We start from the raw sequence: 17,801 nt of genomic DNA on the forward strand, positions 1-17,801 counted from the left end.
CCAGCTTGACACTGTTCAGCCCAGCTCAGCTCAGCTCAACTCAACTCAACCAAGCCCAGCTCAGCCATGTTCACCCCAGCTCAGCCCAGTTCAGCCCTTTTCAGCTCAGTTCAGCTCAGATAAGCCCAACTCAGTCTAGTTCAGCCTAGCTAAGCCCAAATCAACTCAGTTCAGCCCAACTCAGCCCTATTCAGCCCTGTTCAGCCCAGGTAAGCCCAACTTAGCCAAGTTCAGTTCAGCTCAGCCCAGCTTAGCCAAGTTCAGCCCAGCTCAACCCAGCTAAGCTCAGTTCAGCCCAGCTCAGCTCAGCTCAGGTCAGCCCAGCTCAACTCAACCAAGCCCAGTTCAGCACAGTTCAGTCCAGTTCAGTCAGTTCAGACCAGTGCAGCTCAGGCCAGCTCATCCCAGTTCAGTCTGTTCAGCTTGGCTCAGACTAGTTCAGCCTTCCTCAGCCTTATTCAGCCCTGTTCATCCCAGTTCAGCTCTATTCAGCTCAGCTCAACCCAGTTCAGCCCAACTCAGCCCAGTTTAGCTCAGCTCAGCCCATCCCTGTTCAGTCCTGCTTAGCTTAGTTCAGCCCTGTTCAAGCCAGTTCAACCCATTTCAGCCCAGGTCAGCCCTGTTCAGCCCAGCTCAGCCCTGTTCAGCCCAGCTCAACCCTTTTCAGCCCAGCTCGGCTCGGTTCAGCCCTGCTCAGCCTAGTTCAGCTCTGTTCAAGCCAGTTCAACCCATTTCAGCCCAGGTCAGCCCTGTTCAGCCCAGCTCAGCCCTGTTCAGCCCAGCTCAACCCTTTTCAGCCCAGCTCGGCTCGGTTCAGCCCTGCTCAGCCTAGTTCAGCTCTGTTCAAGCCAGTTCAACCCAGTTCAGCCCAGCTCAGCCCTGTTCAGCCCAGCTCAACCCTTTTCAGTCCAGCTCAGCCCCACTCAGCCTAGTTTAGCCCTGTTCAAGCCAGTTCAACCAAGCTCAACCTGGTTCAGCCAGCTTCAATCTGGTTCAGCCCAGTTAAGCCCAGATCAACCCTATTCAACTCAGCTTAGCCTAGTTCAGCCCAACTCAACCCTTTTCAGCCCAGCTCAGCCCAGTTCAGCCCTGTTCAGCCCAGCACAGTGCAGCTTAACCTAGCTCAGCCCAGTTTGACCCAGCTCAACTCAGCCAATCCCCACTCAGCCCCACCCCTCCAGGGTCGGCAAGCTCACTAGAGAAGATTCTAGCCCAGTCCAGCCCATTCAGCCCAGATATGTTTGGGTTGCCCATTTTATCCCACCTATCCATTCTAGTTTGGCTCTACTCAGCTGAGCCCAGTTTCTTCTGACTCAGCCCAACTCAGTCCAGCCGAGTCCAGTCAAGTCTAGGTCCAGCTAGTTCAGGTTAGCACAGCCCAGTTCAGCCAACCCAGGATGGTTGACTCCTGAGCTCTGCTCAGCTGGACCAGCCTGGTCTAGGACAGCCAAGATAGGCTACCCTGGCTCCCTGAGGACAGCACCTCTCTGAGCCACCTGGCTCAGTCCACCCAGCTCAACCCAGAATCACCTTGACTCCAACAGCCCAGCTCACTTCAGCTCAGTGCACAGTCCCATGTGGCTGAGGACAGCCCGTATGGCCAGTGAGGCTCAGCTGAGGCTGGGATGGTTCATCTCCCTCCTCATAGCTCCATTCAGTAAGCCACACTTGGCCCAGAGGAGTCTTGCCTGGCCTGCCTGAGTCAGGGTGGCTCAGGCCAGACAGTGTGGGTGCAGTGCTCCTGCCGTGCTGGCCGGCATGTGGACTGACCCCTGCAGCTTTCTCCCCTGACCCTGGGCTGGCCACCACTGTCCTGGCTGGCTGTGGGCAGATCCATGCCCAGCCCGCTTTCCATGCCCTGTGTGTGGTCGCTGCCCTGGCCCTGACCTGTCTGAGAATCTTGGCCCCTTGTCTCCTTCAGGTCGGCTTCGAGCATTTTCTCCCTTCCCTGCGTCCCCATGAGGGGAGTGGACAGCGGAGAGACAAGCGGTGACCCGGAGGCTGTGTTCCCACGGCAGGCAGTTCAGGTATCTTCTCCCAGCAGGGTCTGGGCGGCTCCAGGAGCTGGGGCGCCCAAGGTGCTGGGCCCTCTGTCATGTCCATGGCTGATGTTGCCCGTCTGGCTGGTGGTGGCCATCTGCAGGATCCCTGGATAGGCTTCCGGGTGAGGTGAATCGTTAATACCCATTGCTGTTATTTTTACATCCAGACGGTAGGGCCTGGGCGTGGATTGGGGGAGCTCTGCCTCAGTGCTCTCAGCTAAAAACGGGGTGGGAACCCCCGGAGGCCTCAGCAGCCCTGGAACTTCCCTTCTCTCTCTGTTCTTGGAAAGTCAACAGTGACGGTGGGTCTCAGGCCAGGCTCCTCTCTGTGTCCTCACCCCCCGGCCTGTGCTGCTGGCTTGTGGCCTCTCTCCTCCATGCCATGGGCTGCCTTGGTGAGCCCTTGGCATGCACTGTGGTCGTGTGATGGCTGGGAAGGATCAGGGCAGCAGGCACGACCCCCATTGTCCCCAAGGCCGCCTTGCGAGGGGAGGCCCTGGCTGCTTTGTGTGTGAGAAGTCGAGGCCTGGTGGCCCCGGAGCCTGCAGTGGATCCTGGGGCTACTCGAGGGCACACTGCCAGGAGGAGCAGGCTGGGGTCTGGCCCACTGGGGCGGCCCTGGCTGCGTATGCAGGGCCATGAGTTCAGCTGGGTGTAGGTAGGGGAGCTATAGCCTGCCCGCTGGCAGGCTCATCCTTTGTCTGTGTGCCTGCTGCCCCATCCCTGTCCTGTAGCCAGGCTCCCATCAGATCAGTGAGGGCCTGGGGAAGGCTGGACACGAGCTTCCCTGGAGCCTGGGCTGGACCGTGCCACCTGGGATGCCATTGTCCACCCAGGGTGTGAGGACAGCAGTGACCTTTGACCTGTGGGGCTGCTGGTCCCCCACAGATGCTCACTGATGTGTGTTCAGCCGATGATGGCTGAGTGTTGGTCTTGCCTCCATGTCGTGGACCTGGGCTGCAGGATGCTGTCCCCTGGACCCAGGACATCCTGGGCTGATGGTCCACATGCCAGAGGCCTTGTCAGGTCTGGTCCCCTTGGAGGGCAGAAGACCCCAGAGGGGCAGCTAGATGCCTGGGGTAGACCCAGTGCACAGAACTGGGGCCCCGAGGCTCCCAGGACAGATTGTCCTGGTCTGTGCCACCCCTCCCCCCTTGGCCCCAGGGACAGATGGTGCATGGGAGGTGGACGGGAGAACACCGAGTTCCCTGGAAGGACCCAAGGTTCTTAGAGAAACCACAGGGAGGGCAGAGCCCCACGGGGGAGCCTCCTGCCAGGTGGTGTCAGGCCCTGCAGCCTGCACTGTGTGTGTGTGTGGGGCTGGGGCTTGGCCTGGCCGTCCAGGCCCACCCCAGCATCCCTTTGCTCATTCTCCCCCACTGTGGGCACTCAGGGCCGAAGCCTTGGTACCCAGCCAATATATATGTTTATTTGACTTTGCTGGGTCTTAGTTGTGGCACATGAGATCTTTAGCTGTGGCATGTGGAAGCTAGTTCTCCGACCAGGGGTTGAACCCAGGCCCCCTGAATTGGGAGCATGGAGTCTTAACTGGTGGACTTGCAGCAAAGTTCCCCCTTGCTAGTTTTCAACTTGTGATGAGCTTCTCCTGGTTAATCCCTTGGCTGTTAATGCTGCTTATTGAATCCTTTTCATTGAACAGAAATTCTTGATTTCCACATGGCAAATTGATCAGTTATTTACCTTCCAGCTTGTACATGTGGGGCTGCTGTGTGAGCTTCCTGGGCCTGCCATAACAAATGCCACACAGTTGACGGCTTAAAACCAAAGAAATGGACCCTCACATTCTGGGAGCCTGAAGTCCGAAACCAAGGGGTCAGCAGGGCTGAACTCTGCAGAAGGCGCCAGGGGAGGAGCCCTCCTGCCTCTCCCAGCGCCTGGTGGCTTCCAGTCTTTGCCTCCATCTTCACGTGGTCGTCTGCCCTGTTTGTCAGCCCCTCCTGTGTTAAGTCATTGGACATAACATGCTTCTGAAATCTAGTGTGACTTAATCTCAAGGTCCTTAAGCAAATGACATTTGCAGAGACCCCATGTCCAGACGAGGTCACATTCTGGAGTTCTGGGGGAACACACACGGTGCAGGGGAGATGCTGTCACCACTCTTTGCCAGCCTCGGCCAGTCCTTTTCCTTTCAGCTTTAGAGTTGGCCTGTCTGATGTAAGTGTTCGATTCCAGCAGGCTCCCTCCACCACCCACTCACCTTGCAAGTGCTGTGGAGTAGAAATGCAGGTTGAATTTCTCCGTGGAAGAAGCCAGTTTCCCCGCTCACCTCAGAAGCTTTCCTGCTGCCTGACAGTGCCCCATGCTCCCTGTAGTCCAAGTTCCTAGGAACGACCAGGCTGTTTCTGAGTGTTCTACTAGTCCTTAGGTCTGCTAATTTGTGCATGAGACCATCCTTTTCAGTTATGGTTAGGGGTATGTGTTAACACTGAGGGGGAGAGTCTCCCCCAAACCCTTCATCCTTTGCTTTATTTTTCAAAATGGTCTAAGCTATAAATAGATCTCGCCAACCAATCAACCAACCAACTCAGCTGGGATTTTGATTTGGCATACACTGTATCTCTTAGTCTGGGAGACAAATGATACTTTAATAAGCCATCCCTTTCTTGACTAGTGTATCTTTCTAGCCGTTCAGATTTCTTTTATGCCCTTGAATGGAATTTGATTCTTTTTCTTCAGAGGTCGGGGGCATTCTTTTCCAGGTCATTCCTGGTACTGCTGTGGCTTGTGCCGTCCTTTCTATTGCAGTTTCTAGTAGGTTTTTGCTGACATGGAAGAACACGACTGCTTTTGGTAAATTGGTCTTGCATAGAAATTGTGCTGGTTTTCTTGTTCTAACAGTTTGCTGATTGTGTTGGCTTTTCCTTGGAAATGATCATATCATCTGCAAATAATACCTATTTCACATCTTTTCTTTCAATTGTAACAGCCCTGTTTCTTTTTCCTTGTCACTGTACCATTGGCCAGGACCTCTACTAATCTGTTAAATGACCATCTTTCAAACTGTTTCAACCATAGTCCTTGTAAAAAAGTGTTTTATATTATAATTTAATTCACATATATACATTATTTATGAAAGAAGAGTGAAAGTGCTACTTGCTCAGTTGTGTCCAACTCTTTGCAACCCTGTTGGCTGTAGCCTGCCAGGCTTCTCTGTCCATGGAATTCTCCAGGCAATAATACTGGAGTGGGTTGCCATTTCCTTCTCCAGGGGTATCTTCCCCACCCAGGGGTTGAACCGAGGTCTCCTGCATTGCAGCTAGTTTCTTTACTGTCTGAGTCTCCAGGGAAGCCCAACATTATTTACATATAACATATATTATGTATATTTATTTACATAACTGAAACAAAAGTTTCATGAAAATATTTAGTCTTGTTATATACAATGCATAGATTTTTTTCATTTTCTTTATTTATTAAAAAATATGCTGTCTACAAGAGACCCATCTCAAAACAAGAGACACATACAGACTAAAAGTGAAGGGCTGGAAAAAAGTATTTCACGCAAACGGAGAACAAAAGAAAGCAGGAGTCGCAATACTCATATCAGATAAAATAGACTTTCAAATAAAAAAAGTTTTTTTTATTTAAAAACCTTTATTAGTAAACCTTATGAAAGTTTTTTATTCTTTATTTATTAAAAAAGGTAACTCTGATTTGATTTCACAGTCCACAAATAGTCACGTCACACGTGTGAAAAGCACTGCAAGATAGCATGACAGAAGGGACGGGCATAGTTGCTTCATCCCTAATTGTCTAGGAGCGAGTGACGAGGATGAAAACAGAACACGAAGTCTGGTGCAATGGGTCAGGGGACCTGCAGCCTCTATTGGGCTGGCATGCAGAGTCCACTCTGAGTCCAGCTTTTATTCCTAATTGCAGACTACAAAACTTTCTCAGATCTTATCTTTCTCAAGACACATGCTGTGTTAATCACGTACTTCTAAATGTCATGGACAACACTGACGTGGTCCAGATCTCCTTGTTTATACCCCAGGCCATTCTCTTCTGATCTAGTCTCGGGGACAATTAGCAAGTGTGTAGGCAGTGTTCACGCCTGTCGCTGACCCGGTGTTCCAAGGTCCATGTTTTCATGATCTCAGTCATACTCCCTTCTGGGTCTGGCTTTGGGGTTTGAAAGTTAATCATTAACACAGTTTCTTGATATATGCTGTTTTTCCACATTCTCTTTCTGTGGAATTTCTCAAGGCTGTCAAAGTACGTTATTAGGGATTCCCACTACACATCTCCAATCTTATGGGAATGCCTCTAAAGTTTGTCTGTCAAATGTGTTCCCTATAGCTTTATTCCTTCTTTCCTACATTCTTCTGGGTTAATAAGTACTTCTTAGCATTCCATTCTAATTCCCCTGTCGACTTTTTAGATGAGTCTCTTTGCATTATGGTTTTCATGACTATAGTGTGCATCCTGAAGTCACCACAATGAACTTAGATTAAATACTTTGCTACCTCACATAAGTCATTAGAACTTTGAAAAACTTTAGTTTCATTTATGAACTCATCCTTTGTGCTATTGTCATGTATATTGCATCTGTATATATTAAAAACCCCACAACATACTGTTGGTAATTTTTAAAAAATCAGTTATCTTTTCAAGAAACTAAGAGAAGAAAGATAATTTTTTGCACTTGCATATTTACCATCTCTGAAGCTCCTCTTCCCATCCTGTAGACCTGAGTTTTCAGCTGGTGTCATTTCCTTTCAGCACGAAGTTCTCTGTTAGCCTTTCCTTTACTGCAGGTCTCTTGGAAATGCACTTCCTCAGGTTTTGTGTGTTTGTAAATGTCTGTTATATATTCATGCTCATTTTGGAATGATATTTTCTCTGGATATAGAATTCTGGTTGAAACTCCCCATTCTACTGTTTCCTGGTCACTGCTTTTCCTTATGAGAAGCCAGATGTAATTTGCTCCCTGCACATTTGGGTCATTTCTCTGACTGCTCTCAAGGCATCCTCTTTATCTTTGTGCAATTATATCACTTTGTGCAATTTGCCTCCACATGGCACATCATGTCATATTTACTGTTAGGAACTGGCCGAGCGTCTTAAATCTGTGAATTGATATTTTGGCCACATTGGGAACTTTTGGCTTTTATCTCTTCAAAGACTTTTTCTGCCCCATTCTATTGCTTGTCCCTTTCTAGGACTCCAATTTTACATATTTTCAAGTGTTTCATGGTGTCCCGCAGGACATTGAGTCTCTTTTACTTATTTTCTCCAATATTTTTCTTTGTGTTCTTTGAATTGGATTAAAAGCATTTTATTGATATATAAAATACAGATTTAATATGTATCTATATATTATTTAAAATGTATTTTACATATGTAACACATTAGAATATCTATAATAAATATAGAATATTTCTATACTGAAATCCGTGGCTGATTCATGTCAATGTATGACAAAAACCACTACAATATTGTAAAGTAATTAGCCTCCAACTAATAAAAATAAATGAAAAAAAAAAAAAAAAAAAGAAATGCAGTTTTCTGACCTGTCTTTTAGCTTCTTCAATCTGCTGTTAAGCTCATCAAGTGACTTTAAAAAATTCAGAATTGTACTTCTAGTTCTAGAATTTTTATTTAGTTCTTGTAAATCGTTTAAAAATTTTCTCTTTAACAAGTGGTGCTGGGAAAACTGGTCAACCACTTGTAAAAGAATGAAACTAGAACACTTTCTAACACCATACACAAAAATAAACTCAAAATGGATTAAAGATCTAAATGGAAGACCAGAAACTATAAAACTCCTAGAGGAGAACATAAGGCAAAACACTCTCCGACATAAATCACAGCAGGATCCTCTATGACCCACCTCCCAGAATATTGGAAATAAAAGCAAAAATAAACAAATGGGACCTAATTAAACTTAAAAGATTTTGCACAACAAAGGAAACTATAAGCAAGGTGAAAAGACAGCTCTCAGAATGGGAGAAAATAATAGCAAATGAAGCAAGAGACAAAGGATTAATCTCAAAAATATACAAGCAACTCCTGCAGCTCAATTCCAGAAAAATAAATGACCCAATCAAAAAATGGGCCAAAGAACTAAACAGACATTTCTCAAAAGAAGACATACAGGTGGCTAACAAACACATGAAAAGATGCTCAACATCACTCATTATCAGAGAAATGCAAATCAAAACCACAATGAGGTACCATTACACGCCAGTCAGGATGGCTGCTATCCAAAAGTCTACAAGCAATAAATGCTGGAGAGGGTGTGGAGAAAAGGGAACCCTCTTACACTGTTGGTGGGAATGCAAGCTAGTACAGCCACTATGGAGAACAGTGTGGAGATTCCTTAAAAAACTGGAGATAGAACTGCCATATGACCCAGCAATCCCACTTCTGGGCATACACACCACCCCAATGTTCATTGCAGCTCTGTTTACAATTGCCAGGCCATGGAAGCAACCTAGATGCCCATCAGCAGACGAATGGATAAGGAAGCTATGGTACATATACATAATGGAATATTACTCAGCCATTAAAAAGAATTCATTTGAATCCATTCTAATGAGATGGATGAAACTGGAGCCCATTATACAGAGTGAAGTAAGCCAGAAAGATAAAGACCAATACAGTATACTAACACATATATATGGAATTTAAAAAGATGGTAATGATAACTATATGCAAAACAGAAAAAGAGACACAGATGTACAGAACAGACTTTGGGACTCTGTGGGAGAAGGCAAGGTGGGATGTTCTGAGAGAATAGCATTGAAACAAATATACTATCAAGGGTGAAACAGATCACCAACCCAGGTTGGATGCATGAGACAAATGCTCAGGGCTGGTGCACTGGGAAGACCCAGAGGGATGGGATGGGGAGGGAGGTGGGAGGGGGGATCGGGATGGGGAGCACATGTAGATCCATGGCTGATTCATGTCAATGTATGGCAAAAACCACTACAATATTGTAAAGTAATTAGCCTCCAACTAATAAAAATAAATGAAAAAAAATTTTCTGTAGAGATTATCTGCTCCATTGACAACCTTGTATTTTGACTGTGGGTCACATTTTCTTGTTTCTTTGCTCAAGTAGTGATTTTTGAGTGTGTGCTGGGTGTTGCAGATGAAACATAACAGAGGCGCGGGATTGTGTACTCTTCCTCAGACAAGGATTGATTTTCTGTCGGGAGGCAGTTAGCGTGACTGGACTCCAGTCTGTCTGCCGTGGCACCATTCCTGTGTTTGGCGGTAGTTCGGGTTGCCTCAGTTCCTTTGACCTCCCACTGGTGACTCTCCCAGGCCCTTTGGAGTTTTCCCTGCACATGCACAGGGGAGGGGACAGTCGAGGATCTGTGCAGAGTGTGCATGCTGCATTTGGGGGTTCCCCTTCTGTGGCTCCCTCATTTTCTGGACGTCTCTAAGTTCCAGCTGCCCTTGCATGCAGCCCTGTGATGTGACCCTCGTGCTGACTGCAGTTCCTGCTCATGTCCTAGCTATACCGGGCGCCAGGTCACAGGTACCTCCTCAGACTAATCTTTCAAAGGGTCTCCAGTGCCTTTTGGGCATTCCCCACTGCCTTCAGATCCTTTTTTAGGATAGTTTTTTCCCCCCACAGTTTATAATTATTATTTGCAAGGGGTTAATCTGGGCCAAGCTGCCCCACCTGTCCTGGAATCAGAACTACTTTCTCTGATGTGGTTTTTCACTTTCATTTCTCTGGTAACCAGCATGTTTCCTTTCAAATGTTTGAGCTGTTGGGACATCTTTTGTGAAACATCTGTTTAATTCTCTTTACCACTTCTCTGCCAAACTGTTTGATTTTTCTGATTGGTTTGTAGGAGCTCTCTCTATATTCTGGATCTATTTCTGTTGTATATGTAGGAGAAACTGTGGAAGACTTGGCAGTGGGTCAAAAGGCTACTTCTTGTGTCTTCTGTGGAAAACAAGGTGTTGTCTTGCATACCCTTCAAGGTTGTCTGATCCTAGAGGGCTCTATGATTTTCACTGTCTTTGACCTACTTCATAACTCCATAAGCCGTGGTTAATTGATGGCAATGCAAATTCTCTGTTTTGGAAGGACAATTGTTTCTTCCCTGCCTCCCATTTATAAACTCATTTCTCTTAAAACATTTATGTTTGTTTAATTCTGGCCGTGCCGGGTCTCTGTTGTTGCGGTGAGTGGGTGCCACTTTCTAGAGGTGGTGTGCAGGCTTCTCACTGCGGTGGCTTCTCTTGTGCAGCATGGGCTCCAGGGTGCATGAGCTTCAGTAGTTGCGGCTCCTGGGCTCCAGAGCACAGGGTCAATAGTTGTGGCTCCCAGGGTTAGTTGTCTGGGGCATGTGGGATCTTCCATGATCAGGGAGGGAACTCGCGTCTCCTGCAGGGGCAGGCAGATTCTTTACCACTGAGCCGTGAGGAATGCCCTTCCAGAAGGCATTCATTTATTAGGCTGTGTCATTCTTAGTCTTGGCATGGGATCTTTCGTTGTGGCATGTGGGCTCAGCAGTTGTGGTGTGCGGGCAAAGTTGCCCCACGGCATGTGTGATCTTAGTTCCCCAACCAAGGATCTAACCTGTGTCCCCTGCATTGCAAGGCGGAATCTTAACCCCTGGATCACTAAGGAAGTCCCTATCAACTCATTTCTGCATCCTTGATTGAACTATATACATGTGATACTTTAAATTCTCCTTTGAACTGGGTGTGACCCACTAATGAATGAGTTAAACTGTGAGAAGTGTCCTTTATGTATCCGCTCATCCTCAGACCATGTTTCGAAACGTGTCCTTTAGCAGGTCACTGCCATGTCCTCCCACGTGGCCCCATGTAGCCTGAGTCCAGGAAGTTCTGTGGCCTGGAGGGCGGGACAGGTGTGTGTGTGTGTCATTGAAGATGGAGGTGTGTGTACAGGACTTGACACACTGACAGGTGTGTGTATGCAGATGGGCATGCGTATACAGGAGGTGAAACACTGACAATTGTGTGTGTGTGTATAGACACAGATGGAGGTGTGCATATACCAGATTACACTGACAGGTGTGTGTGTGTAGATGCAGATGGAGGTGTGTGCACAGTAGGTGACACCCTGACAGAGGGGTGTGTGTGTGTGTGTAGATGCAGATGGAGGTGTGTGCACAGTAGGTGATGCCCTGACAGAGGGGTGTGTGTGTGTGTGTGTGTGTGTGTGTGTAGATGCAGATGAGGTGTGTGTACAGGAGGTGACACACTGACAGAGGGGTGTGTGTGTGTAGATGCAGATGGGGTGTGTGTACAGGAGGTGACACACTGACTCTGTGTGTGTGTGTGTGTGTGTGTGTAGATGCAGATGGGGTGTGTGTACAGGAGGTGACACACTGACTGTGTGTGTGTGTGTGTGTGTGTGTGCAGATGCAGATGGGGTGTGTGTACAGGAGGTGACACACTGACTGTGTGTGTGTGTGTGTGTGTGTGTGCAGATGCAGATGGGGTGTGTGTACAGGAGGTGACACACTGACTGTGTGTGTGTGTGTGTGTGTGTGTGCAGATGCAGATGGGGTGTGTGTACACCAGGTGACACACTGGGAAGTGCGTGTGTGTGTGTGACCTCAGGCTCACATGGGTGCAGCTGAAGTGGCTCAAGGGCAAGCACCCCCACTGGGCTTTGGGCATCATGGGGAATGTGCAGAGGTTAGGGTGAGAAATGGAGTATTTCCTGCCATATCAGTAAATGAGAATGCCACGGTTATCAGCAATTGCAGCCCTCCAACATGAGCCAGTGGCCCTGAGGGTACTCAGGAAAGAGAAGAACACTTGCCTTCTAGAAGCCCGCAGGCTGCAGCCTCTCCCTATGGTGAGTCCTAGGGAACTCAGGATGTGAAAACGCAGGGTGCTGGCCCCAGGATAGCTAAGGTGCATACAAAAGAACCCTGTCAGCGAACCCAGACTCTTGTATCTTCAGGTGCACAGAAAAGTGCTAAATCCCTTAACTTGGGCTTCTGGTTTTATTTAATTAACAATAACCTTTTTACATTCAGATTGTCTGCCCTTTGTTGCAAACTTCTACATGCAGACTCCTCCCCTCATAGCAGTTCTTTCAGGGTGCTTGAGGTGCTGTGCCCGGGCTTGAAGTCCTAAAAATTCCCACCCAGTTAAACATAACTCTTAACTTTTAGGTTGTGAACGCTTTTAAATCGACAGAGGGAATGTGTGAGGAGGGGTGCCCTGTGGTGTTTGTTACAGCCTCCTGCGCTGACCACCCAACACAGGGCACTTGTCTGTGGCTCCCCTGGAGCCAGGCTGGCCTCTGCCTGCAAGGGGGAGTGGGAGCCCTAGGGGTGTGTATGGGGTGGGGGCAGGAACGCCAAGGGTGGTTGGGGGGGTTGGGATGCCCAAGAGTGGGTGTGGGGTGTGGGGCAGACACCATGGGGGGATGGGGTGTGGAGCAGGCACCCCAAGGTCAGGTAGGGATAGGGACCAGGGACTCTAGGTGCAGGTGGAGGGGGGGCAGGAAGCCTAGGGGCCAGTGGGGGTGGGGCGGCCAGGCTGTGGACTCTGCGAAGAGAGAAGGTATGTCAACATATGGAGACTGGCCAGTGGCCTAGGTGAAGTAAAGTTGCTTTATTGTCATTAAAGAGATAAAGAGACAGCAAAGAGAATGAACGGGCCCCCCACATTATACCGAAGAAGCGTCCCAAGCTCCGAGGCTGTGGTCCTTCCTTCCAGCCCTAGGGGCAGCGCCTCCCATCCAGAGATGCCCACGCACGTTTCTGCAGTGACGGGAGAGTCTGTACTGGGAGGCGAGGCAGGGCTCCGGGTCCTGGGGCTAGGCCTTTGTGGATCTCTGGTCTCACCTCTCACCCCTGCCCTCGGTGCAGGCTGAGCTCTTGCGGGACGTGTCAGGCTGTTGGCCTCAGGATGGACTGGCTGCCCTGCCGTCCTGTATTCTGGGAGCCCCTCCAGCTCTGTGCACTGGGGACCAGTCACCAGGCCCCTCTCCAGGCGGTCCGTCTGGCTGGACGTCACCCCTTCCCCCACCAGGGCTCCTGTAGCAGCCGTGGGCCCAGGCCCTGCTCGCAGCAGCGTCCTTAGTGGAGGTGACCTGAGTAACCGTTAGTGGTCCTCCCAGGAGCTTCCCTGCTGGGAGGCTGGGTCCCTGCAGGACAGCTGTTCCCAAGGATCTGACACAGGGGCTTCTCCCAGGGACCTTTGGTTTGGATCCCGGCCTGGACAAGATGCGGGTGCCCTGCGCAGACAGCCCTGGACACATGCATTCTTGGTAGGGCATGTGGCGGCAATGGTGTCTTGCAAGCTGTGCAGAGGCCCTTGGCGTCCATCAGCTCAGGTTGGGGCATCAGCTGCTGGCCACTCGGGTCTGTGAGGGGGGCTGGGGCAGACAGCGGTGGCCACAATGCCAGAGTTCTGAGGTGCAGACCGAGGTGGCTGTGAGCTCAAGGGTTAGCGAGTTCATAAGGCAGTGGAACAGACCTGGCCCAGGCTGAGAGGCACGGGCAGACAGAAGTGGTCCAGTAGGTCTGCGTGGCCCCGGACGTGGCCCACAGGAGCTCTAGGCACCCTGCCCGATCATGTTTCGGTAGTTGGGAGTGACCGACTGTTTCAGCTCCACCACTGACGAGAGGATCCACTTCACCTGCCGGGGGAGTGGGGTGAGTGGAGCCTGGAACTCACCTGGGCTGCTCCCGGGGGCAGGGAGTGGGCAGCGAGTGGGCAGTGAGAGACAGTCAGAGGACGGGGAGGGACACTGAGGGGACCCTGGGGACAGACAGGGGGCCCGAGGGCCCAGCGGGGTGGCCCCCCACCTTGAAGAGGGTCACGGTGGCGCTGTAGCAGACGCTGAGCAGGAAGAGCGTGATGAAGATGGAGATGGTCGTCCAGAGCCCGTCCAGCTCCCCGTCCTGGGCGTCCGCACAGCTCTCCTCCTCCAGGAGCAGGTCTGCACGGGGAGGGGTGGTCAGTGCTGTCTCTGCCCACGGGGGGCTGGGCAGGGTCATCGGGGCCTCAGGGCAGGGCTCCCTCTGGGGGGAAGGTGGCGTGATCCCCCATGGGCTGGCAGGGGTCACCTGAGGTCAGTCTCTGGGCCCCAGTCCCAGCCCCCACCCCTCCAGCCCTGGCTGCTGTCTGGGCCTGGCCTGTGGGGTCCTGCTCCCATCCTGAGCTTCGCCCTGACCTGGGGCCCAGAACCCACCTCCCCGCAGGACAGAGGCTCAGTTCCCGGCCTTCTCTGCCCTGGGGGCCAGGCCTGGAGCCAGGAGGGTCAGCAGAGCACATGTGTCTGGGCCCTGCCCCTGGGGAGGGATGGCAGACAGCGCTGGGCTGTGTCCTTGTGCCCGAGTGAGGGTGCCGGGCTGAAGGGCTGAGGGGGGATCTCAGCCTGCTAGGGAGGGGCGTGGGTGCCCCAGGGGAGGCGAGGGATGGATGTCTGAGCTGGTCAGTGTGGTCAGTGTGGGGCAGGGCTGCTGAGCAGCCCATGGGCACTGGAGGGTGGGGACCAGCTGGTGTCCACAGTGGGGCTCATGAGAACCAGCTCTGGGTCTGGGCCTGTGGGGTCGCCCCATGGGTCCTTGAGTGTGAGGCCTGAGTGTGTGCAGGGGTCGTGGGTGTGTGACGGGGGTGAACTGTGCTCAGGTGGGCAACTGAGTGTGTGTGGAGGAGGCTGGGTGTGGGCTGTCTTGTGTGTGTGCGGGGCTCTAGGCTCAGAGGCTGCAGGGAGCAGGTAGGTCCCTGCCCTGGATGTTCAGGGCTCCGGCCAGGGCCCCTTTCAGACACAGGGATGACATCCCCATGAGCTCACAGGCCTGGCCCCGGGCAGAGAGAGCCGGACAGAGCCTCCTGGACGGAGAAGGGTGAGGCCTGACCTTGGGAGTCTGCGGGTGATGCAGGGCCACCCCCGGGCATGCCTGGGTCCCAGGCCCAGAGTGGACACATGGATGCTGGACACCCAGGGACAGGGGCCTGGGGACAAGGATGTGGCCCTGCCCCACAGCGTGGGCTGGAGCAGAGGCGGGAAGCATTGGGCCTCCATCCCTGAGGGTCTCGGGGGCTTCCCCCGTTTCAGTCCCGAGTCTGGCCCAGCAGATGGTGGCTGGAGGGGGCCATGGAGCTGCGCTTCTGGCCAAGCCCCTCCGCGGCCTCTGGCAGGCCCCAGGTGGCCTGCTGGACCCACTCACTGTGTGTCTGGCCTTGGGGGTTGGGAGTCAGATCCCCCAAAAATGGTGAACAAAGTGGCCCAGAGTCATCCCAGCCGCCCCCCGCAGGCCTGGCGGTCACCAGGGCTCTGCCTCGGAAAGAACCAGCACAGCGTTGCAGGGTCCCAGGGCGGCGCTGGGTGCTTTATTCACGGCGGCCCAGGAGGAATGCACACAGGGAGGGGCTGGGGGGTCCCGGCTGGACCTGGAGCCTGGGGGCCGGGGGGGTGGGTGAGGGAACATTCGCTAGGTCGGTGGCGTGTGGCTCATTTACCCGGAGGCTTAGAGATGGACTTCTCTGTGTAGCGATTGTGCAGAGCCTCATGCATCACTGCACACGTGTAGCTGTCTCCTTCTAGCCAGCTGTTCTTGTTCACCCTGAGCCTGCTGTACAGGAAGTAGGAGCCGTCGGCGTCCAGCTGGGGCTGGGTCGTGCCATACTTGCCCTCTGACTCAGGCTGCCGGTTTCTCCGCCACTCCACGGCGATGTAGTCTGGGTAGAAGCCGGTGATCAGGCAGGTGAGGCTGACCGTGCTTTTGCTGAGCTCTTCCCGGGGTGGGGCCAGGACGTACACCTGTGGCTCCAGGGCCTGCCCTGTGGGGACAGGCAAGGCTGTTAGCACAGTGGTCACTCTGATTGGCCCTCCTAGGACCCTCCTAGGCCCGTCCACCTGGCCCACCTTTGGTCTTGGAGATGGTCCTCACAATGGGGGCCGGGAGGCCTTTGTTGTTGACCTTGCACTTGAACTCCTTTCCCTGAGTCCAGTCATCATGTTGGATGGGCAGGGCGCTGACCACACGGTAGGTGCTGTTGAACTGCTCCTCTCTCGGCTTCGTCCTGGCCGTGTGCACCTCCACATCATTCACGAACCAGGAGAACTTGACCTCGGGGTCATCCTGGCCCACGTCCACCACCACACACGTGACCTCGGGCTTTCCAGTGATCATCAGGGTGTCCTTGGGTTTCGGGGGGAAGATGAAGACAGACGGTCCCCTCACACCTGGTGGCAGAGACATGGCAGGGCATTAGTATTGGAGTTTCACTCATCTCAGGCAGCCATCCCCCTCGACCCCCACACCCTAAGTCCGCCTGGGTGCTGTCCACATCCGTAGGATGGAGAATAAGTTTTTTCCAACTTACAAGGCTGTTTAGGACACTTGGAGCAGCAACTGGGGACTCCTGCAGAGAAAGCAGACTGGGGGTTACCAGGAGCAGGGAGCCAGGGGCTGGGCTTAGGGCAGGGGCGGATTTTGGCAGGCCTGAGCCCAGGGCCCGCCTCTGTGGGTCCAGGCGTGCGGACGTTGTCCAGCCTGCGGCCACCCTGGATGTGGTGGAAACTCCAGACAACCTCCTCCCCAAGCCTGAAGACCTTCAGGAGAGGAAGCCAGCCAGGCCTCCCCTGACACGAGGGGCCTGGTTCACATCATCCCTGGGGTGGGATCCTTGCAGGCAGGGGGGCTGACCCTGGTCTCCTGGAGTGGACACCCTCCCCGAGGCCCATCTTCTCACCAACACGCTTGTCCACCTTGGTGCTGCTGGCCGGGTGGGCTACATTGCAGATGAAGGTCTGGGATCCTGAGGTGCTGGCGGGCACGGTCACCATGCTGCTGAGAGAGTAGAGCCCGGAAGACTGCAGGACGGCCGGGAAGGTGCGCACGCCGCTGGTCAGGGCACCTGAGTTCCAGGTCACGGTCACCGGCTCGGGCATGTAGCTGGAGACCAGGCAGCCCAGGGTCACGGTGGAGCTGGACGTGTCCCCGCAGCTGGACTCCAGAGGGTAGACTTTCGGGGCTGTGGTGGAGGCTGTGAGAGAGGAGGCTGGGTGAATGCTGGGTCCGGCAGGACCTCAGGTGCCCAGGCCTGGGGCACGGCTGAGCCCAGCCACCATGTGCTTCCAGAGTCTGACGACCGGCCGGCGTGGTCTGGCCACCCTGCTCTGTGCGTGGCAGCTGGGGTGTCTGGACACAGCTGGGGTCGGTGAGTGTGGCCTCCTGGATCAGAGCCCCGGGGCCGCTCCCCTCTGGTGGGAGTCTGGCCTGACCCGTGCCCCCTGCTCCCCCATCCTGGTCAGCTCCCTGGGCCTGCAGCCCATCTGACCACCGAGTGGGCACCCCGTGTCCCCTTGGCCACTCGCACCACCCTTTCAAGCACACCATGCCAGGCCTGGCCCCGCTTTGGCTCCTGAGCCACACAGGCCGCGGGGACAGGCGGACCCTCGGCCCAGGAAGTGCAGCCCACCCGGTGCCCTCAGGGTGCCCCTTCCCTGCCGCCCCAGAGCCCTTCCTCTTGGGTCTTTGCTCCTCCTTGCCTTGTTCTCCATACAGACCCTCCACCAAACAGTGCCCCTGTTAGCTTGAGGGGCGGCCCACACCCCTTGTCTCAGCCCTCTGCCTCACCAGCTGTGGCCTGAGCTCTCCTGGCCCTGTGCCCCTGCTCCCCGATCCCCGCCGCTCTCCCTCGTCCAGCACCCACACCCCTGGTCTCAGCCCTCTGGACTCAGCTCCGGGTGGCTATGCTCTCGGGCCCATCCTCTCTGCAGGGCTCATACTGCCCAGTGTCCCTGTGTCTGGCGCCACAGCACAA

At 53.1% G+C, this 17,801-nt stretch overlaps 1 gene segment (V, D, J or C); it reads right to left on the reverse strand.

Moving 5' to 3' along the window:
• Positions 1-15,295: 15,295 nt before the first annotated feature.
• Positions 15,296-17,374, reverse strand: LOC133068073 (Ig gamma chain C region-like). The segment is given in 6 exon segments: positions 15,296-15,429; positions 15,492-15,812; positions 15,898-16,218; positions 16,359-16,397; positions 16,728-17,021; positions 17,125-17,374. Coding segments are annotated over 6 exon segments (1,359 nt in total).
• Positions 17,375-17,801: the final 427 nt, after the last annotated feature.

This window comes from Dama dama, chromosome 13 (genome assembly GCF_033118175.1).
Source record: "Dama dama isolate Ldn47 chromosome 13, ASM3311817v1, whole genome shotgun sequence".
Taxonomy (NCBI): Eukaryota; Metazoa; Chordata; class Mammalia; order Artiodactyla; family Cervidae; genus Dama; species Dama dama.